General features: G+C 37.1%; 1 protein-coding gene across 1 annotated transcript in view; it reads left to right on the forward strand.

The window, feature by feature from the left end:
* Positions 1–9,741, forward strand: part of snta1 (syntrophin, alpha 1) — a 33,760-nt gene extending 24,019 nt beyond the window's left edge. Inside the window, exons 3-8 of the mRNA XM_015033326.1 lie at positions 3,875–4,070; positions 4,354–4,543; positions 5,611–5,741; positions 6,518–6,714; positions 7,271–7,458; positions 8,565–9,741. Coding sequence (XP_014888812.1) covers positions 3,875–4,070; positions 4,354–4,543; positions 5,611–5,741; positions 6,518–6,714; positions 7,271–7,458; positions 8,565–8,657 — 995 coding nt within the window. The 3' untranslated portion in view covers positions 8,658–9,741. The remainder of the gene's footprint in view (positions 1–3,874; positions 4,071–4,353; positions 4,544–5,610; positions 5,742–6,517; positions 6,715–7,270; positions 7,459–8,564) is intronic.
* Positions 9,742–17,854: the final 8,113 nt, after the last annotated feature.

Genomic DNA, 17,854 nt, shown 5'->3' on the forward strand with positions numbered 1-17,854 from the left:
AAACCGAGAATGAACACAATTATCCTCCCAAACTGCTGAGGTAGGCTAATTGACACACAGCAGTAGGTGAAATGAAAGCTGTTTGGATTATGCAAAAAGCCGTTTTCCCCCTGCATTGTTGATTCAAGGATGTGATCCCAAGAGCTTTCAGCAACCTCATCATGTTTTCATTCAATTATTTTGTAAGAATTTCCTGATAATGTTTCTGTCCCCACCGGAGACACAGGTCGCTTAACGTTGAATACCTGCTTATTCCAGAAGTAACATAGTGACACTTGCAATTTGTTACTCCACAAATCTGCCAACATCACACATCATAGCTAAATTTAAGGTGATATCAAACATAACCACATAATGATATCTAAGTCAAAGAGATGGATCTTTTTAAAAATTGATTACAAAATTGTTTGAGATAAAAAAGAAAAAAAAAAGATACAGTACACTCATTAATGTATAACTGGCTTGTGGGCTCTCACACATTCTGTTTAAACACAGGAAGCCCCCTTCTGTCTGCTCTTGTCCAGCGCTGTGACTCCTCTGCTTGCCCTCTGGCTGCTTGCCTCTTGTACTGTGCACAGAGAGCACTTCACACTTCCCCAGTGAAACCAGAGCCTTACCTTCAGCCTCCTGACTTGCCATGTCCTTTGGGCTATTTTTACTCAAGCAGAGGCTACAATTGCTGAACCCATACCACAGCCTGCTGAGCCAGAGCTGCACTGTGGTGGTGGTGGTGGTGTGTAGGTGTATCTGCATGGGTGTATGGCTGAACTAATTGTAACAAAATGTGTCTATAGAATTGCTTCTAAAATGAATTTGCTTATACTTAATTATAAAATATATATATATATATATATATATATACATTACAAGGATTTAGTTTATGGTTTTGGTGATCATGAGATATAGTCTCATGAGAAACATAAAATACCTACGAATTAAAGATTTTAAAGGACCCTGTAGCATTTTTTCAAATTATGTTATCATCCAAAAACTGAGTGTAGTCATATATTATGTAAGTATATTAATTAACTTACTTACATTGACTAAACAACATGCTGATCAGTCAGTCAGTTGATCCTCTTTGATCAATTGTTGATCTCAAGGTCAACAATTCAATTGAGAAAAATTGAACTTAGATTAATTGACTGATCAGTTAATTTATTAATACCAACAATGTAATTGTTGGTATTAATGAACATAGTGAAGTGAAAATCTTGAATCAGCTAAAAGGTCACATGGTATGAGGATTCATCATTGTTTGCCTCTGATCAGGTGGTCACAAAATTATAGCAACTTTTAGGTATAAGGCATGACTGAAACCTGTGGTCTCATGCAATCTATTTAAAGAATGTCAAGATGACCTGAAAGGGGATTTAAGTTGAGGACCAAGACCATCCTGTGCTGCCCCTCTAATCGCTTGGCAAGCTATTAGAGCTGGCTCACCCATGTATCACACTTTGTACTGGGGTTCTTTAGCCCACCCTCCTGAAATTCATCCATATTCATCTTATTTCCTCACCAAACCGCCTCTTTTCTACACCTCGGTTTTATTCCATCTCATTAATTGATTTTTACAAACCTTTTCATCCTATTCATTCTACACATCTCTCTTTTATGGCCTCTTTTCTGCTGCTTGTACCCAAACCACAAGTGACAATTAAATTTGTTTTAACAACACTCCGTTCTTTCAATAGTCTTCTCTTGTTCCCCATTATGTCCATTGTGTGTATTGTTTGCAATTCGTACTTTCCTGTCTTCCAAAGGCACCATCTCAAGGGGTTTACCATGTCGTTTGCTGACTGTGTCAAACAGTTATTCAGCAGACCTCTCTTATCCTCTCTTCTCTTTGATTGAAACAGTGGACTCACATTGTTGTGGTGTGGTCCGTGCTGGTGAAATCAGATTAAGTCAATGAACGACTGTGTCTGTTCTCAAAGGGTAATTGATTGTTCAGCTGTGGAACACAAGCAAGAAGATAAAATCACAAAACAAAGTCAAACCAACAGTGGGGTGTTAAAAAGTGTTGTACTATGCAGGTACCTGCAGTGTGAAGTATATAGTGCTGTGAGAAAATATTTTCCCCGCTTAAAGTTTTCTTATTTTTTGTCATAAATACATGTTTTATATCTTTAAACAGATTTTAATATTGGCAATAATAATAATAATAATAATAATAATAAACTTCACTGTCCTTTGGCTTCAGATTGTGGTTAAAAACTCTCACAATATGTGATAAAACGGATTGCTACAACATAAAGTTTCAAACCAACAACAGCTTTATATCTCAATAATGGTCAACAGTTGAGTAGCATTATTGCACGTTGGAAAAAGTGGGTTTTTATAAGTGATCTTGGTTGCATTTACTGCCCTGTTTTGCTTTCTAGATGGAAGCTTAAAAAAATCCCCAAATACAGGGGTGACTTAATTAACCCACAGTTTGTTGGGTCTTTTCATTTGTCTGCCTTTTATATACATCTCCCAGCAGATAGGCCAGTAGAACCTGAGTAATTACAAAAGGCACTCTTAAAAAAAAAAGCTATCCAATTAACTTTGATCCCATGTGAAAAAGCAGTTTCTGTTAATTTATGAATTATTTTATCATGATTACTGAACATCTAAAATCTTGCAGTGTTCATAGATAGATAAAGTACTTTATTCATCCCAACCGGGAAATTACTGTGCAGATTTCACAATAAACTGGGCAAAAATTGCATCTGTGGGATGCTTCCAAGGCCAGAGTTACTGCCTTGGAACCACATTTGCCAATCTTGATGATCCCCGTAACTATTGGAGATATGCTATGCAGACTAACGAGGCAAAAGTGGATTGTTTTGGAAGGTGTGTGTCACAAAAAAATAAATAAATAAATATATATATGGTTATGGTTGTATTGGGCTACTTTGCTGCTTCAGGATGTCCAGCAGAAAGTCCTGAGCGAGATTATCCTAATGTGGCTTTTGGGAAACAATCTGTGGAGGCAGAAGGGCAAAACCTCCTCCACATCTATGTTTGTCGACCTAAAGCAGGATTATTCAACCCCAGTCTTCACTTCAGCACACCTGAATTAAATAATTAGAACTTGACTGAATACTGAGGAGTTAATCAAGCCATTTAATTCAGGTGTGTTGGACCAGGGACACATCTAAAAGTTGCTGGACACCAGGCCTTGAGGATTGGTGTTGAATATCCTGATTTAAAGCATTAAATGAGGCCATAAGATGCAAAAAAAAAAAAAAAAAAAACAGAAGACATTTGTCAGCCATCAAAGACTTACTGTCAGCACTCTATACTGCACATAGATCTGTATTTCCCCCTATGCTTGCTATGGTTTTCTCTGCTTTGGTTTTCCCATATGGATTTTAGCTTAACTGACTCTAAAGAGGTGTGAAGTGACTGCAGCCTTTTGGCACCTGTCCACTGGAGTGAATAATCTTGGGTGTAGTGTTGAGATGCTCGTTATTGCTCCTGTCCCTATGGTCTATGACTTCCCCAAGAGAACCAGCTGTGCTTGGTGACCCATGGCATTGTGCTGGTGTACCACTAAAGTGGATTACGTACCCTTTATGCTTCCAGCTGGTGCTCAAGGAATGTCCTCCTTCCAGAATTATAAGAAGGAGAAAATTAAGATAAAACCATCTACTTTTCATTATGTTTAAGTTGTTTTTACAAAAGAAACTGCAGTTATGAGTGGTCAAAAATGGGTTTAGGGACTATTTAAAACAGCTCCTATGTGTGGTACTTTTTAGTTTTTAACAAACCTGAAGGATCCGTTTCGGGGGGGGGGAAAAAAATAAAAATCTTTATCGTTTCTTTTTACGGTGCTTCATCTTACTCACTACCCAATTCTCCCTTCTCTGCTTTGGCTCTTTTACAGTGAAATACATCAAGGAAATGTCTGCATTTTTTAAAAGCTCCGGTTCCCCTGGAGCAAACCTCCCTTGGGATTCTCCCCCCTCTACACCTCAGAGGACCAATGAGGTCTTCCCCGCCGAGGTGAATGGGCCTCGCATCATCCCACTGAAGATGTGCCAGGTGTCACGGAAAGAGTGCCCCCCAGACACAGAGAACAGGTACTACATGTTAAACATCTATCAGTTAAATGTCATGTTTAATTCAGTTAATATATTTCTCAGAACCAAGCTGAGGCTGACTGACAAGTTACAAATTACTTTGAAAGATTATCGCAAAAGGGATTTTTTTTTATGTCTTACTTTGATATTCTCTTTAATATGTGAAACTTCCTCTTCAGCCTGAAGCTTTGCTCTCTTTGAGGTTTTTCTTGTTTTTTTTTAAAGACCCTTTTTTTCCCATTTTTTTCCTCCCTCCCCCGCCTCCTTTAATCACACTTGCCAGGTATTTCGAGGTGATTTCATCCAACAGAAAGAACTCAATGTTCCTGCGGGCAAAAGACCCAGCCATGGCTCAGTCGTGGTACAATGCCATCCAAGCTGCTGCTGCCAGCCTTTTACCACAAGTGAAGGAGGAGATGAAGAGCATGCAACCTGGCATGGATGTCAAACATTTGGGCTGGCTTATAGAGCAGGTATGGAGGGATGCTGGGGTACATGGGAAAAAAGAGTCAAAGGACTTGCTCTTCTTTTCTAAATCTTTTAATTGTATTTTTTTGTACTCAGTTGCCCTTTTTACTCTCTAGTTCCAGTTTTCTCGATATAGTTGTTGTTTGTGGAAAACTCTTAGATTTTCCACATTTTAGACAAGCTAGCAAAAAAATGTAAGACTTATCTTAAAGTCTTAAATTAGAAGATATAGTCGGTCTTAAATTTTAAGATAAGTTTAAACATTTCGAAAACTTGATGTTTTCATCAAATGTCATAAATACAGTGCATTTTAAGACTAATTAAATTCCTTCAGGTTATTCACAATAATGTAAATAATGAAATGTCCCTCAGCTCTGATACTGCAACGCCATTCACATGTGGCAAAGACAAAACTGGTTACATAACCAGATTAGCAGTTTTTTTTTGTTTGTTTTTTTTTAAAACAGCTTGTTGATGGAATCATTTACCATTTAAAGAGTTTACTGAGGCGGTTGGTTCACCTACAGCTCCTCCACGACCTCACACCCCTGCAGCTGATCAAAATAGATCTGATAGAAAAGAACTTGGTGAACTTGGATAGTGTGAACTTAACCCTCGGTGCTGAATCTGCCATCCAAGTAATTTTGATGCACCGTTTTTTCACAGAGAAGCGCGTCTGTTGGGTTGCCTGCACAATTAACCACAATATGAATTTAAAAATTAACTTTTGTAATTTAGTAGTAATGCCACTACTGGAACCAATATTCATTACCGGAGTTAATAGCATAAGATATTTTAATTTAAAAATACATGCAGCCCTAAGTTTCCACAGCCCCGCAAATCTGTCAAATATTTTGTCTCCTTTCTGGGTGTTACTTGGAAATGGTGATTCGTGAGTTAGATATGTCACACGGATCAACATCTGCAACTAAGTTCTGTGATGTTTAAAAAAAATAGAAGGTAGTAAAAGTGATTTTAATAGGTGTTCAGTTTAACTTAAGGATTACTGTATGTACCATGAAAGAGTGATGGGCATTTAATTTCATTCTGATATAAATGTCTGTGTGTGCAGATGTTCCAGGGTCCAGAGAAACCTCTTTTTGCAGTGTTGACAGAGAAGGACCTGCTTCTGTATTCCTCCTTTCCTGAGAGCAAAGAGAGCCTAAGGAACCCCTCCAAGAGTCACACCCTCATCACAACCAGGTTAAAAACCGAATTCCTTTACATCAGAGGTGCCCAGAGTGCATCCTGGGGGCTACTCGGGACTCTTAGTTCAAATTTGGTGCCCTTATGCAGTTGTTTGGTGGAGATGGAGACATATTTTTAATCCATAGGGTGAAATTTAAATTTTCTATTTAAGCACATATTTAAATAGAAAATGTTGGGTCCATCAGACTGTTTGTCTTTTATTAACCACACGTCTTTCATTTTAATGACATAGTAAATGGAGCCACAGACACCCAGCAGCTTTTATTCAACAACATATTTGGGTACACTAATTGGGCGCAGCAGAGGTTTCTGAGCCAAGACCAATATCCCAACAAAAAGTTGTTGTTTTTTTTATGTTTCAGATCTTCAATAATGTCCCCTTCACTTGCTGATTTTGGCCCATGTGGCAGAAACCTTAGAATACTCTTCTCTTCATACATCGCACACATCAAATCCTCACTTTTCAAGCTTTGTGCCTCGCCCTGATCAGTTTGTTTTTTCTCCAGTGGTTTGTGAGCTCCTGCTCACTCTTTCCATAACTGAACCAATGAACAGTTTGTGTCATAACTTCCATAGCTTTAGTTGGAAAACATTAGTCCTCATAGGACCTATGAGTCATGTATGTTTCCCCCACTCTCTCTGCTGTGGATTCCGCACCTTGTTTTCCACATAGGTAGCAGTTCCATCTTTAGCCACAGCCTATCCTATAATTCCTAATTACAATCTTTTCAGCCACATTCTGGTGATATTTTCTTCTTTTCTCCCCAAAGGCTGGTGTACTCTGGTCCTGGAAAGAGTTCCTCTCTGTTGGACTCTGAGTTGTCATTCGGCTTGCGTTCAGGCACCAAGCAGGGCGTAGAGACTCATGTGTTCAGAGTGGACACGGCCAAGGAGTTGTCCACGTGGACTCATCTGTTGGTCGAGGGTTGCCACAATGCTGCAGAACTCATCAAGGAGGTCACAGCAGGTAAAAAGATCCAAAATACCTTATACACCAATGTCTGTTTTTATAGTTGCTAAGTAAAGAGCAGTCGCTGATCTTTTCTAAAGTAAAAGTATGACACTGCTGTGGGTTTGAAATTCATTGATTTGGTTCTTACATTAACATATCACAGTTAAATTATATTTCTTACTTTGGTTAAGGTTTCATAAAGCACCCTCGCTGCTCTAGTCTAAGTGTGATACTGACTTATTGAATGGAGCCCTAATGCACAGTCAGCACATTGCGTTCCATCACCAGATGAAGTAGTAGTATTACACTGCCATCTGGTGGTAACATTAGGTGGAACAGAAAGCCTTAAGACATGGATTTTCAATTCATCTGTAAATTCATGTTTACATCAGGTAAAATTTAGAAAAATTCTGATTTCATGGGAGTAAAAAACTTGAATGCTTCTTTTGTCATGTCACCACATTAAGGCGTCACAGTCAAAAAAGACTACTGGAAAGATTTAAATCTCTGTCCAGTAGTAACATTCCCTCGACTTGGTCAGATTTTAAACCACCTTTTTGTGTGTGTGCAGCCTGTAGTTGGAATGGAAAAGAGTGCATGCTGGGAGTGCACATCGACAACGGCTTCACGCTATTCACAGATGAAATGGGTGTCAGGAAAAATATTCTCCTCCAGCAGCCTTTCGAGCGCCTCCGAATGTCCTCAGATGATGGAGTCCGTATGATGTTCCTCGACTTTGGAGGCCCGGAGGCTGAAATTGTAAGAAACACTTTATAGGTTGTGTTAAATAATTACTAACAAAAAAAATGTTCTGTGTGTGGGAGGATATACTGAATGTGTCAAACATGAAAGCAGGACTGTGATTGGGGACAGTCTGCTGAATTGATTAACAGACATGGAAAAGTTGTGCATGTCAAATGAATTGTCCTTTTGTGTGCAAGGAAGCAACAAGGTAAAAAAAAAAAAAAAACATACAAGAAGAGACAGATTTTTTTTTTTGTAAAATATATCTGGAAATTAATCATAATTACTCAGAAAAATATGTCAGGTCTTAGTAAGTTCTCCAACTAATGTATTCACAAGCATTTAGGATATGTATATAAGAAGAAACATCTTACTTGAATAAAAATATCTACAATGAGAGTAACAACTAAAAGTTTAAAGCTGTTTACAAGGATTAAAGTTTGTCTTTGCTCAGTCAGCAGAGATTCTAAAGAAGATAAATTATCTCCAAACTCTCAACAAACTGCACCAAAGAGCATGTTGGAGTCATCAAGTCACCATCACAACTATAAGATCTGTTCTATATCTAAGAGCCTTGTCACCAGTCACCAGTCCATCAGAGAAACACACATACAAACAACCAACCATACACACACACACCATTTTTAGAGCTCAATTAATCTAACAGTCATGTGTTTGGACTGTGGAAGGAAGCTACGTAACTTAGAGAGAACCCACTCCAGGGTGGCATTTCAAACCAGGGCCTCCTAGCTCCATTGCTACCAAGTGCACCGCTGTGCAGCCACATCAACACAGAAATAGTCATCGGAAAAAAAGAGGAGTTAGTTAAAAATAAACAAGCAAAAGAGAAGACCCAAGATTCTGGATGATCCAGAGAGGTTGCTGACTACATAGACTTTTAACTTGCTTTTACCAAGGGTGCCAATAACAACAGAGAGATCATAAATTATGTTTAGCGGTGACTTTAAACATACTTTTTTTTTTGTTTGTTTTTTGGTAGCAAGGTCATCATGTAGTAGATGGATAAAGGATTAATGTTAACCATTGTATTTTATGAAGTCCTATAAAGAGCTATCGATATACAAACATCCTGATTCATTCTCATTTCTCTCTGCTCTTAGAAACTGGACCTTCGCTGCTGCCCAAAGACCTTAGTGTTCATCATCCACTCTTTCCTTTCTGCTAAGGTCAAGCGACTTGGCCTCCTGGCATGATAAAGGCCAGCTATCCATAACATCAAAATAGGAATATTCAGTGAAACACACACCAGCCCCAGAAGACCTTCAACAAAAGAGCCGGGGAAGTGAAGCTGATAGGCTCATTTTTCAGCCGTTAAAAAGCCTTATCGTTTTTGGTCAGGCTCTCTCGTCTTTTTAAAAAAAGAAAAAGAAAAAAATGAAGAGAAAACTGGAACACTGATGGACATTTTTTTTATTTGTAGTTAGATAAAAGATGTTTTTACATATACTTAAGGTCACCAATCATTTAAGGGGTCTGTATCTGTCAAAGCTGTCTAAGTAGGTCAGGCCACTTCATGATGGGGAAACTGTAAGAATGTGACAGCCTGTTTCTTAATGTTTTTAAGCTTACAGTCGCAACCATTTTTTCTTTAGTTTGATTTTATGAGTCACAGCAGGCTTTTGTCATAAGCATCTTTTCATCTTTCAGTCTCTGCTTCTTGATTGATGTTGGACAAACATTTTTTCAGTATCAGAGGAGTGACAGATTGACGTGGCTGATTGTAACGTGATCAATAGCCTGTGCTGAACAGAGCAGCTAAACCGACATGCTGTTTGCTCAAAGTTTTTCATCAACCTATTGGATTTAGTTGTCTTCTTTAGCAATGTGCTATGGCCTATCAAAAGAAATAAGTATATCTTTATAATGTTACAAGCTGAAAATCTAATTTCTTTTTTTAAATAAAAGAGATTGCAACCTTTAATCCCAGTGGTTAAAAAAAAAAATCTAATATTAATGCCACAGTAACTTTTATTTATATTCAGGAAAGACAGATTTTACGTCACATATTCAAAATTTATTTTATTAGTTCGAATTAAAAATATAAAAATGCGTTTACATCCTAAAGTGTGTGATTATTTTATTAATCAATGTTAAGTCTTTTTTGTAGTTTGAGGTCTTCTCTAATATCAAATATCTGAACACTAAACCCACATATAGTAATATATGTTCTAAAACCTGTTTGCTCAAGAAATTTTATGTATTGTATATTATTTAAACAAAGGTGTGCCTTGCAAGGTTGTTTGTATATAAACATGTAATAAACTTTGTTAACTTTTATTTATCGATGCATTTGCCTTTGTAATTTACAGGCCTCTACTCTTTTTGTAGATTCTTACAAAATAATTCTTACTTGCTGACTCTCGTATTTTGTCACATTACATCCACAATCTTCAAATGTGTTTTATTTGGATTTTATCGAACCATCACACATTAGCACATAACTGTGAAGTGGAAGAAAGAAAAGTGTGTAAAGTGTGTTTTTTGGGGGCGTGGAGTTTATGTCTCCAAAACCTTTTTACAACTGACTTATAGTCTGCTAGATTTTCTCTACAAAGCAACTCAAGCTTAATCAAATTGGATGGAGACCTTCTAGGAATGTCAATTTTCTAATGTCTCTATAACTGTTCTCCTAGATCTAGGTCTGGAGTATGACTGGGCCTTTCCAACCAGACAATATGCTTTGATGTGAACCTTTCCGTTGCAGTTCTTACTGCATGTTTAGGGTCATTATTCTGCCAGAAGGTAACTCTCCGCTAAAGTCTCAAGTCTTTTGCGGCTTCAAACACAGTTTCTTTCAGAATCGTACTGTATTTTTGCTCCATTTGTCATACCATTAACTCTAAAAGATATGCCCATACCATGATCCTGCCACCACCATGTTGGTTGTTTCAGGGTGATATGCGGTGTTCCAACATGCACAGCGTTCTGCATTCAGGCCAAAAAGAGATTATCACCTAAAATCCCCTAAGACACACTGAACTTTGTGGTTCCATTATGCCAAAATGTGAAGATATATGAAGGGTATGAAAACATTTTAAAGGTACTATAGAAGTGAGTTTTTACATCAAAATATTTCAATCAGGTTCTCCGGTGGTGCTTCAAGCAGCGGATCTTGATGCCTGCTGTCTTTATTTAATAGTCCCAGTTGGTGCTCCGTTCATTTCATTAAAGTCCAGACAGATCTGTAGAATGGACAGAGCACAGCAATGATGACTGTGATGATGTGATGCTTAAGTCAGCAGGGATGGTAATTGGAACAGTTAGACCTGCTGCTAGCCAGTGGAAAAAGGAGCAAACAAAGACTATGCTCTCATGTGCTTTTTATTGTCATTAAGCAGTGTTATCAGCAAGGAGCAGATGCTGTGTCAGCCTTTGTGTGTGCTTAAAAAAAGAAAACAAAAAAAAACAAAAAAAACAAAAAACGCCTGTTTCCGTTTGTGTGTGCCACAACAGCAAATACGAGCAGGGTAGCCTAGTAATATCAGCACAAGCTGGATAACAAATCAGAATACTGTGTTCATATTTGATCATGTCCCCTCTTCATTTCTCCCCCACCCTCTTGTTGAAATGTTGCCATAGTAACAGCAGGGCACACTCATCCTCACGGCATCCATCTCTTTTTCACTGAACTATGGTTTTGCTGTTGAAATTGCCAATCAGCCCCTCAGCTTCACTTGGTATGAGGGGAGGAGACAGTGTGAATATATTTTGATTAACAGGAGTGGAAGGGTACTTTGGACGGAGACGAAGGGAAGAAAAATATAGCAAAATATGATGCTCATTGTGGGAGAAGGAGCAAAGATGTTGCATGAAATTGCACAAATGCTGGGACTGTTTTTTTGTTGAACTCTGGGAAGCTAATAATATATTACTAAATAAGACTGAGAACATATATTTTCTAATTGGCAATGACAGACTTTAAACAAAACCTCTGCATGAAAAAACCTCACATGCAGACAGAAATTTTAAAAATATGTTTATAGGCTGAATATAATATTGTCAATATTTAGCAATAATGTAAAGCATCCATGTGTCTTATGACCTTGCATTGCCTTTTGTTGTTCAACCCATTTATTGTTTCAAAGTGTGGCATATTGTTCCCATGGAATTGTCATTGAGATTAGATATTCATTGTTAATGTCATGGTTATATAAATGTGTTCAATAAGAACATTCGCTTATCCAGTAGCTTGCAACCACCAGCGTGTAAATATATGTGCAAAAAAGTGAATGACTGGATGTAGTGCAGTCACCATGTCTTAAACCTAAATTGAACATATCCTCAAACGGATACAAAGACATAAATGTGTATAACAGATCACTGTAAAAGAACCACCAAAGCATTCAAAAATGTAAATAAATTTAAATAAAATCTCAAGAAATGAATGAGCAAATAAAGTGTAAAGTACACAGTGTAAGCAGTATAAAGTGCACTCTATTGTAAAAGAGACTGAGGCAACACCTGAGACTGTTTTTAGTTCTCAGAGAAAGAATCTGCCCCTCAAAGCTCTCTGTAATATTCTGACTGCTGTCAACACTTATGGTTTATTTTCATAATTATGCTTCTAAGATCCACTTCTTGTTTTCCTGGGATCAGATTAGACAATTTCATTATATCAGCTGTAACTTATTATGTTTATGAACAAAATATCCTTGATCTCTTTAACTCATGAAAGTCTGATCAAAGTCTGCTGTATTTGCAGATCTTTCGCTTTTCTTCTGAGCTTATTGGACGCGTCTCACACCAAAACATGTTCGTCTCTGGGATGTAGAACTGTCTCCTGATATAACTGTGATATAATCTTCAGTTATTTGAAGATTGTTCCCGAGGATTAATCACAGATCCTAGGGCTGGACAGTAAATCAATAACAATATGTATTGTACTAGACATGATCACTACAAATAGTGATGGAATATTCAATATGTAGAATATTCACTGAACTCCGATCCAGAACCATGCAACACTCTGGTAGATGTAATCAGCGGAAAGGATTTAGTTGTTCAAACTTTCACATGAGCTAAGCGAGACGGGTGGCATCAACTGCCTCACACGCTGTCTGGTTACCTAGCAACAACCGATGGGAAACTTGCACAGCAGCAGATTCAGGTTTCACCACCGTTTCTCATAACTGCTTAAAAATAAACAAAGACATAGATTGAAAACTAAATATTGTGAAGTTTTCTATCAGAAGCTTCCAAAGCTTGAATTAAAATAAAGTGAAAAGAATCTCTCAGATCCTTTCACATATTTTTTTTTTCTTATTTTGGTATTTGAAATAATTTTGATAATCCCAATTTATTAAAAACTGGAAAGGTTTTAGACTGACCTAATATCAGACAGTGCAGTGTGAAAAGAAAATAAAGGTTGTGTGTACTTTGATAACACTTGGGTTATTCACCCAAAATTTACAGATTGGAAATGACATGACATGATATCCACGTTTTGTTTTTGTTTTTTTTTATGTTTTGTTGTTGTTTTACTCTTAATCTTATTCTAAAAACATCAAGCATACCAAAACAGTTAAGCCAAAACCGCTTAACTGTTTTTTTTTTTCTAAGACAATTAAGCAGTTCATTTTCATTACTAACATTTTCTAATTAATTAAATATAATTAATATAAATGTGAAGCCCTTTTCAGCAGTTTAAATAAGTAAGACATGAACAAAAAAGATCTGTTAATGGCTAAAACAAATGTGACTATTTCACCAAACTTGTGTGGGCAGGATATTCATAACACTCTGCATAACTGCAAACTTCAGCATTTAAACTTCATTTAGGACGAGTGGGATAAAATGTCTCCACAGAGTAATCTCATGCAGTCGACAGCATAAGTTATGTCCCCATAAATGCAGTCCCACAAGCTATAAAATCACGGGGACAAAGCCTTTTGTTTTGTTGTGATAGAAAAAGTACACAGTTTGTAAGCATTTAGTCGTCTAATTCACGCTGAAAACCCATTCATGTGTAGCGTAGATTTTTAATGAGCACCCATTCATATAATTCACGTTTTTTTTTTATGTTTAGGTATGTAAAGTTTACATCAACTGAAGCATCATGACCATACAATAGACTGAACTGGTGCATCACATTATGTTTAAAGCTGGCAGGTGGCAGTAGAGTATCAGGTATGGGAGGAAAAGTGCTGCTGCTGTGTTTTACAGACAGTAGGGGTCTCTGTGTCTCCACAATGAATTTTTTTTTTTTTTTTAAACAGTGGTGGTGTTGAAAAGAGAAAAGAGACTGAGAACATTACAGCGTTGATTGGTTCTGACTAAATCCCGAGCAGGACATCCCACAATATCCCTAACTGTACCCCGCCTTCCCAACACCCTCTCCACAAACACAAAAGAACAAGAGAAAGGAAAGAGGACAAGAGATTAATACCAAGGCGCTCTCAGAGCAATTCATATTCCAACTGGAGAAGCATGTTATCTATTTTCTCACACTCATCCATTGTGCTCCTTTTCCGGAGAGGCATTCAAGCCGAAGCAGGATTCAACATGAATCAAATGGGACCTTTAAGGAACCGCACAGTGGTGACAACACTTAGTACAATGAGAAAACATTTCAGGCTCACACAGAATCCACAGGAACAAACTGCAATCACTCCTGTATCACTTTCTCAATAGAACCATGTCAAATCTGTACAGAAGGGATGGGCTGAGGCTGCTGCTGAGTCCTGTGTCATTGGAAAGTCATTCTTCCAAGCTTAATCAATCTAGGTTGTTTGATTCAATTCAAACTCCCTCCTAGGCAGAAGAGGGGAGAGGAAAAGCAAAGCAGAAAATGAGAGTCGACTTGAGCCGACTCTCTAACTTTGACAAGGATTCTCACCATCTTTTGTCTACTTTCGTTCTCACTTTTTCTCTCATCGTCTGCCTGCAGGCAGGAATTATAGCTGCTCATTTCATGCTAAGCCATAGTTTGATTTATTTATTTATTTTCCAGTCACCACAATTTTTTTTTTTTTTTTTAAATGTTATTACTGCTGTATGTCTTAAAGACTAGGTTAAGGTTATTAAATATTCCAAAGCGAATAGTATTTCCTCTCAAGTAAGCTCCTTGGAAATATTCCATCAGGGTACCCTTTTATTCTTTCCAAATGTAGTTATGAATTTTAAAGTAGACTTGTATTACTTGGGGAGTGAGACGTGTGATCAGAATACAGAACAAAGACTACATTGGACTTTCTTCTTCTTGGAACATCGAAAAGGAGACAGGAGAGGATAAAGAGAGAAAGAAAGAAATTGTGTTTATTTTGGCTAATGACAACTATTCCTAATTTTTTTCCCTCTTTCTTCAGTTTACTTCAATTACATTTAACCAAATTGTCTTCACAGTCCTAAGTAAGTAAGCTGTAGTTTTGTTTTAAATATAGATTTACTTTGCTCCGTAGCGATGCTGTTACAGTTTTTAATAGGCATTCAGATTCAGCACCATCAGCCATCCTTCCCCTCCCTGACTGATTTTTTTTTTTTTTTTTTTTAGTATTCATGAGCATATGCTACTGTGTGAAGTCCCCTGTCAATAAATATGCACAGTCTTAATTGTTCCCATCATAATTAGACTACAATTCTGTTCTTTTTGGCTCAGGTGTGTGTTAGAGCTCTTTCTTTTGTCTGCGGCTTGGCACCTCTAATGATTTCCATGACAATCGTTTGAGTGAGTGAGCAAGTGAGAAAGGGAGAGAGACAGAGAGCAAAAGAGAGAGAGAGAGGAGGTGAGAAACAGTTGCTGGAATAAAGCCCCTTTCTCAATCTGAATAGCTTATTAATAGAGCTGGTCCCGGGCAAACAGATGGCAGCTGCCAAAAAACAAACACAGAAATCACAGAAATGAAAAACCCTAATTCAATTAAGTGGGAAGCATTCCTCTCTGCAGTGGTTATTGAGCAGTTTCCTTTAATATTATAATCCATTTTTCAAAAGAAATAGATGAAAAATGGGCTTCCACCCCATCCCCTGAAAACTCTCCTGTATTTTTATCTGAAGCTGACAAGCAGGGAATGCAGAGGCCGCAGGCTGCATGTATGTGGATGTTGGGGGAAAAAGGGATTTAAGTCATTACATGGCTCATAATTAACAAATGTAATTAAACTTACTAATGAAGATTTAAAATGGAGCAGTAATGTGAATTAGTGTTTCAGATTAAAACAGTCCATATGGATAAGTGAGCTCAGTTCCGTAATAATTACATATTAGCAGAATATCTGTTATTATGACTGAAATCGGTAGTCTTTTCTGTAATTTCTATCTGTTTTTTTTTTTCAAATTAGATTTGCTCTAGTAACAAAAAGACAGTTTAATGGATTAAGAAAAAAAAACTGTTATTGTTGTCTGTTCTGGTTAGTGTGCATATTTTGACAAGGCACATAAAAGTAATTCGGTTCACGTTACTCGACAAAGTGTAATGTTCCTGTTATGTATGCATTTCAGTGGGAGGGTTGGGATTCACCAGGGCTCAAGCTATGTGAAAAGAAGGAGAAGAAAATGTAAGGTTTATCGCAAATTAATGTGTCATTCAGAGATCGATGGAGAAAAGATTCTTCTTCTTGCATAAAAACTCGGAATAACTTAATCTTCTTGTTCAGTGTTCAAAATAAACTTTGTGTACTGTTTAAAACCTTGCAAAACCTTAATCATAAAATCGTATTAAGTTGTTTGAGACTTTAACTCAACAAATGCCTATGTCAAATCAAAAAGCAGAGCAGCGTTACAAATAATTTGAAAAAAGAAAATCAAGATTTTATTAGTTTTCATAACTGCCATAAATGGAACCAGTATTTGGACATACTTTATATGCCATAAAACACTATATTTAGACGAATCCATGATTTGGATTTAACTTTGAGCTTTACATCTCCCTGTAAATATTAAAAGAAAATACTTGCTTCTTGTTCAAATCCAAACAAACAATACAAACTGTAACTTTACTAAACCCGTTAGCCTCTTCCTCACAAGAAAAAGGCCAAAACAAAAATAATTCTCTCAGATGTCAGCCAAACCAAAATATATTGAAAAATGTTTAATAAAAACAAAACAAAACAAAACAAAACAAAAAATCTTATTCATCTTCTCATTTGCTCTTGCTGCAAATGATCGCCCAACCTGTCACATGCTGAGGGGATCCACTTCAACGTTGACAAAACACAAGTAAAGCACTTTCATCACATTCGCTCTTGCAACCTAGTTTTCACAGTGTAACCTTCATCAGGATTTGTATGGAGGCACCTGGAGCTCTCCGTGAATGACTTTCACCAGGATGATTTTTTTTTTTTTTAAATTTAATCCCAAGTTAGAATTCAATCCTCATTTTTCACTCGCTCCATGCCTTTGAAGTCAATTTCTCTAAAACCAGGGAGACTGATTGAAAACACTTTGGAGTGATAGAAAGTATCATTACTTAGAAGAGACACAGACAGGGATAAAACTAAACCAAAGAGAGGGAAAACACTCAGGTAGATTTGATTCTAATGAATGCAGATGCATCTGACGAAAATAAATGTCGCATGGGAGGGAAAAAGAAGACCTAAATAGAAGATGAGGGGCTTTAAAGATGAAGCAATTTATTGGATTTGAAATATGAAAATTACAATCATGCACCGAGCATTCTGGATTCTGCAGGTACATAAACACTGTAATTGATGAGGAAGGAAAACTACTTGAGCATGACATACCGTGTGTCAGAAACAATGGAGCTCACAATGACCAAACAAGACAATCTTGTTTGTTTGCACTTTAACTTTGGGAGAGTTCAAACCTAAATCAGAAATGAAAGGTTTTATTTTTGTGATATTTGGCAAAGCAATAACAAAATATGAAACAATTTTCAGAGAAAAATATGGTTGGAGTCTATCGGAGTAGGCTTGTCAGAAGTTCAATCTAGTTTATTCTCCCTAGATACTGCATCATTCTTTTATACAAAATGATGTTATATTTCTTTCTCTTTTTTAAGTAGTTATTTTATGTTGTTTGCCTACAAGGAGCTAAATATGAGATTTAGTCTCCATATTTATTCTGGCACATTTGCAAAAAAGTGGCAAAACTCATTATGATTAATGTGCATAATACGTTTTAATACATGAAAACAAAGGTAAAAAGGAACACTGACAATGACTAACAATGACTTTTCAATTATCAACTGTAAAGTGTGGAACAGGATGTTTCTCTCATCTCTAACTTGTGATGTATGGAAAGTTTCCCCATGTTCGTCTGCTGGAGATGGTCTTTTAGTTTCAGTAATCAAGAAATTGCTGCAGACGACCCGAGAGGTCAAAATGCTGATTGTACGTTCAAGTAGTCTCTTGTGTCTTACACTAGTTAGGAGCAGTCCTTGCCTTGATTTCCCATCCTGGCCCTTTTTTAGCAAAGACAATCTACCCTTCTTTTC

Source organism: Poecilia latipinna, unplaced genomic scaffold (genome assembly GCF_001443285.1).
Source record: "Poecilia latipinna isolate Pla-1442-1.1 unplaced genomic scaffold, P_latipinna-1.0 Scaffold264, whole genome shotgun sequence".
Lineage (NCBI taxonomy): Eukaryota > Metazoa > Chordata > Actinopteri > Cyprinodontiformes > Poeciliidae > Poecilia > Poecilia latipinna.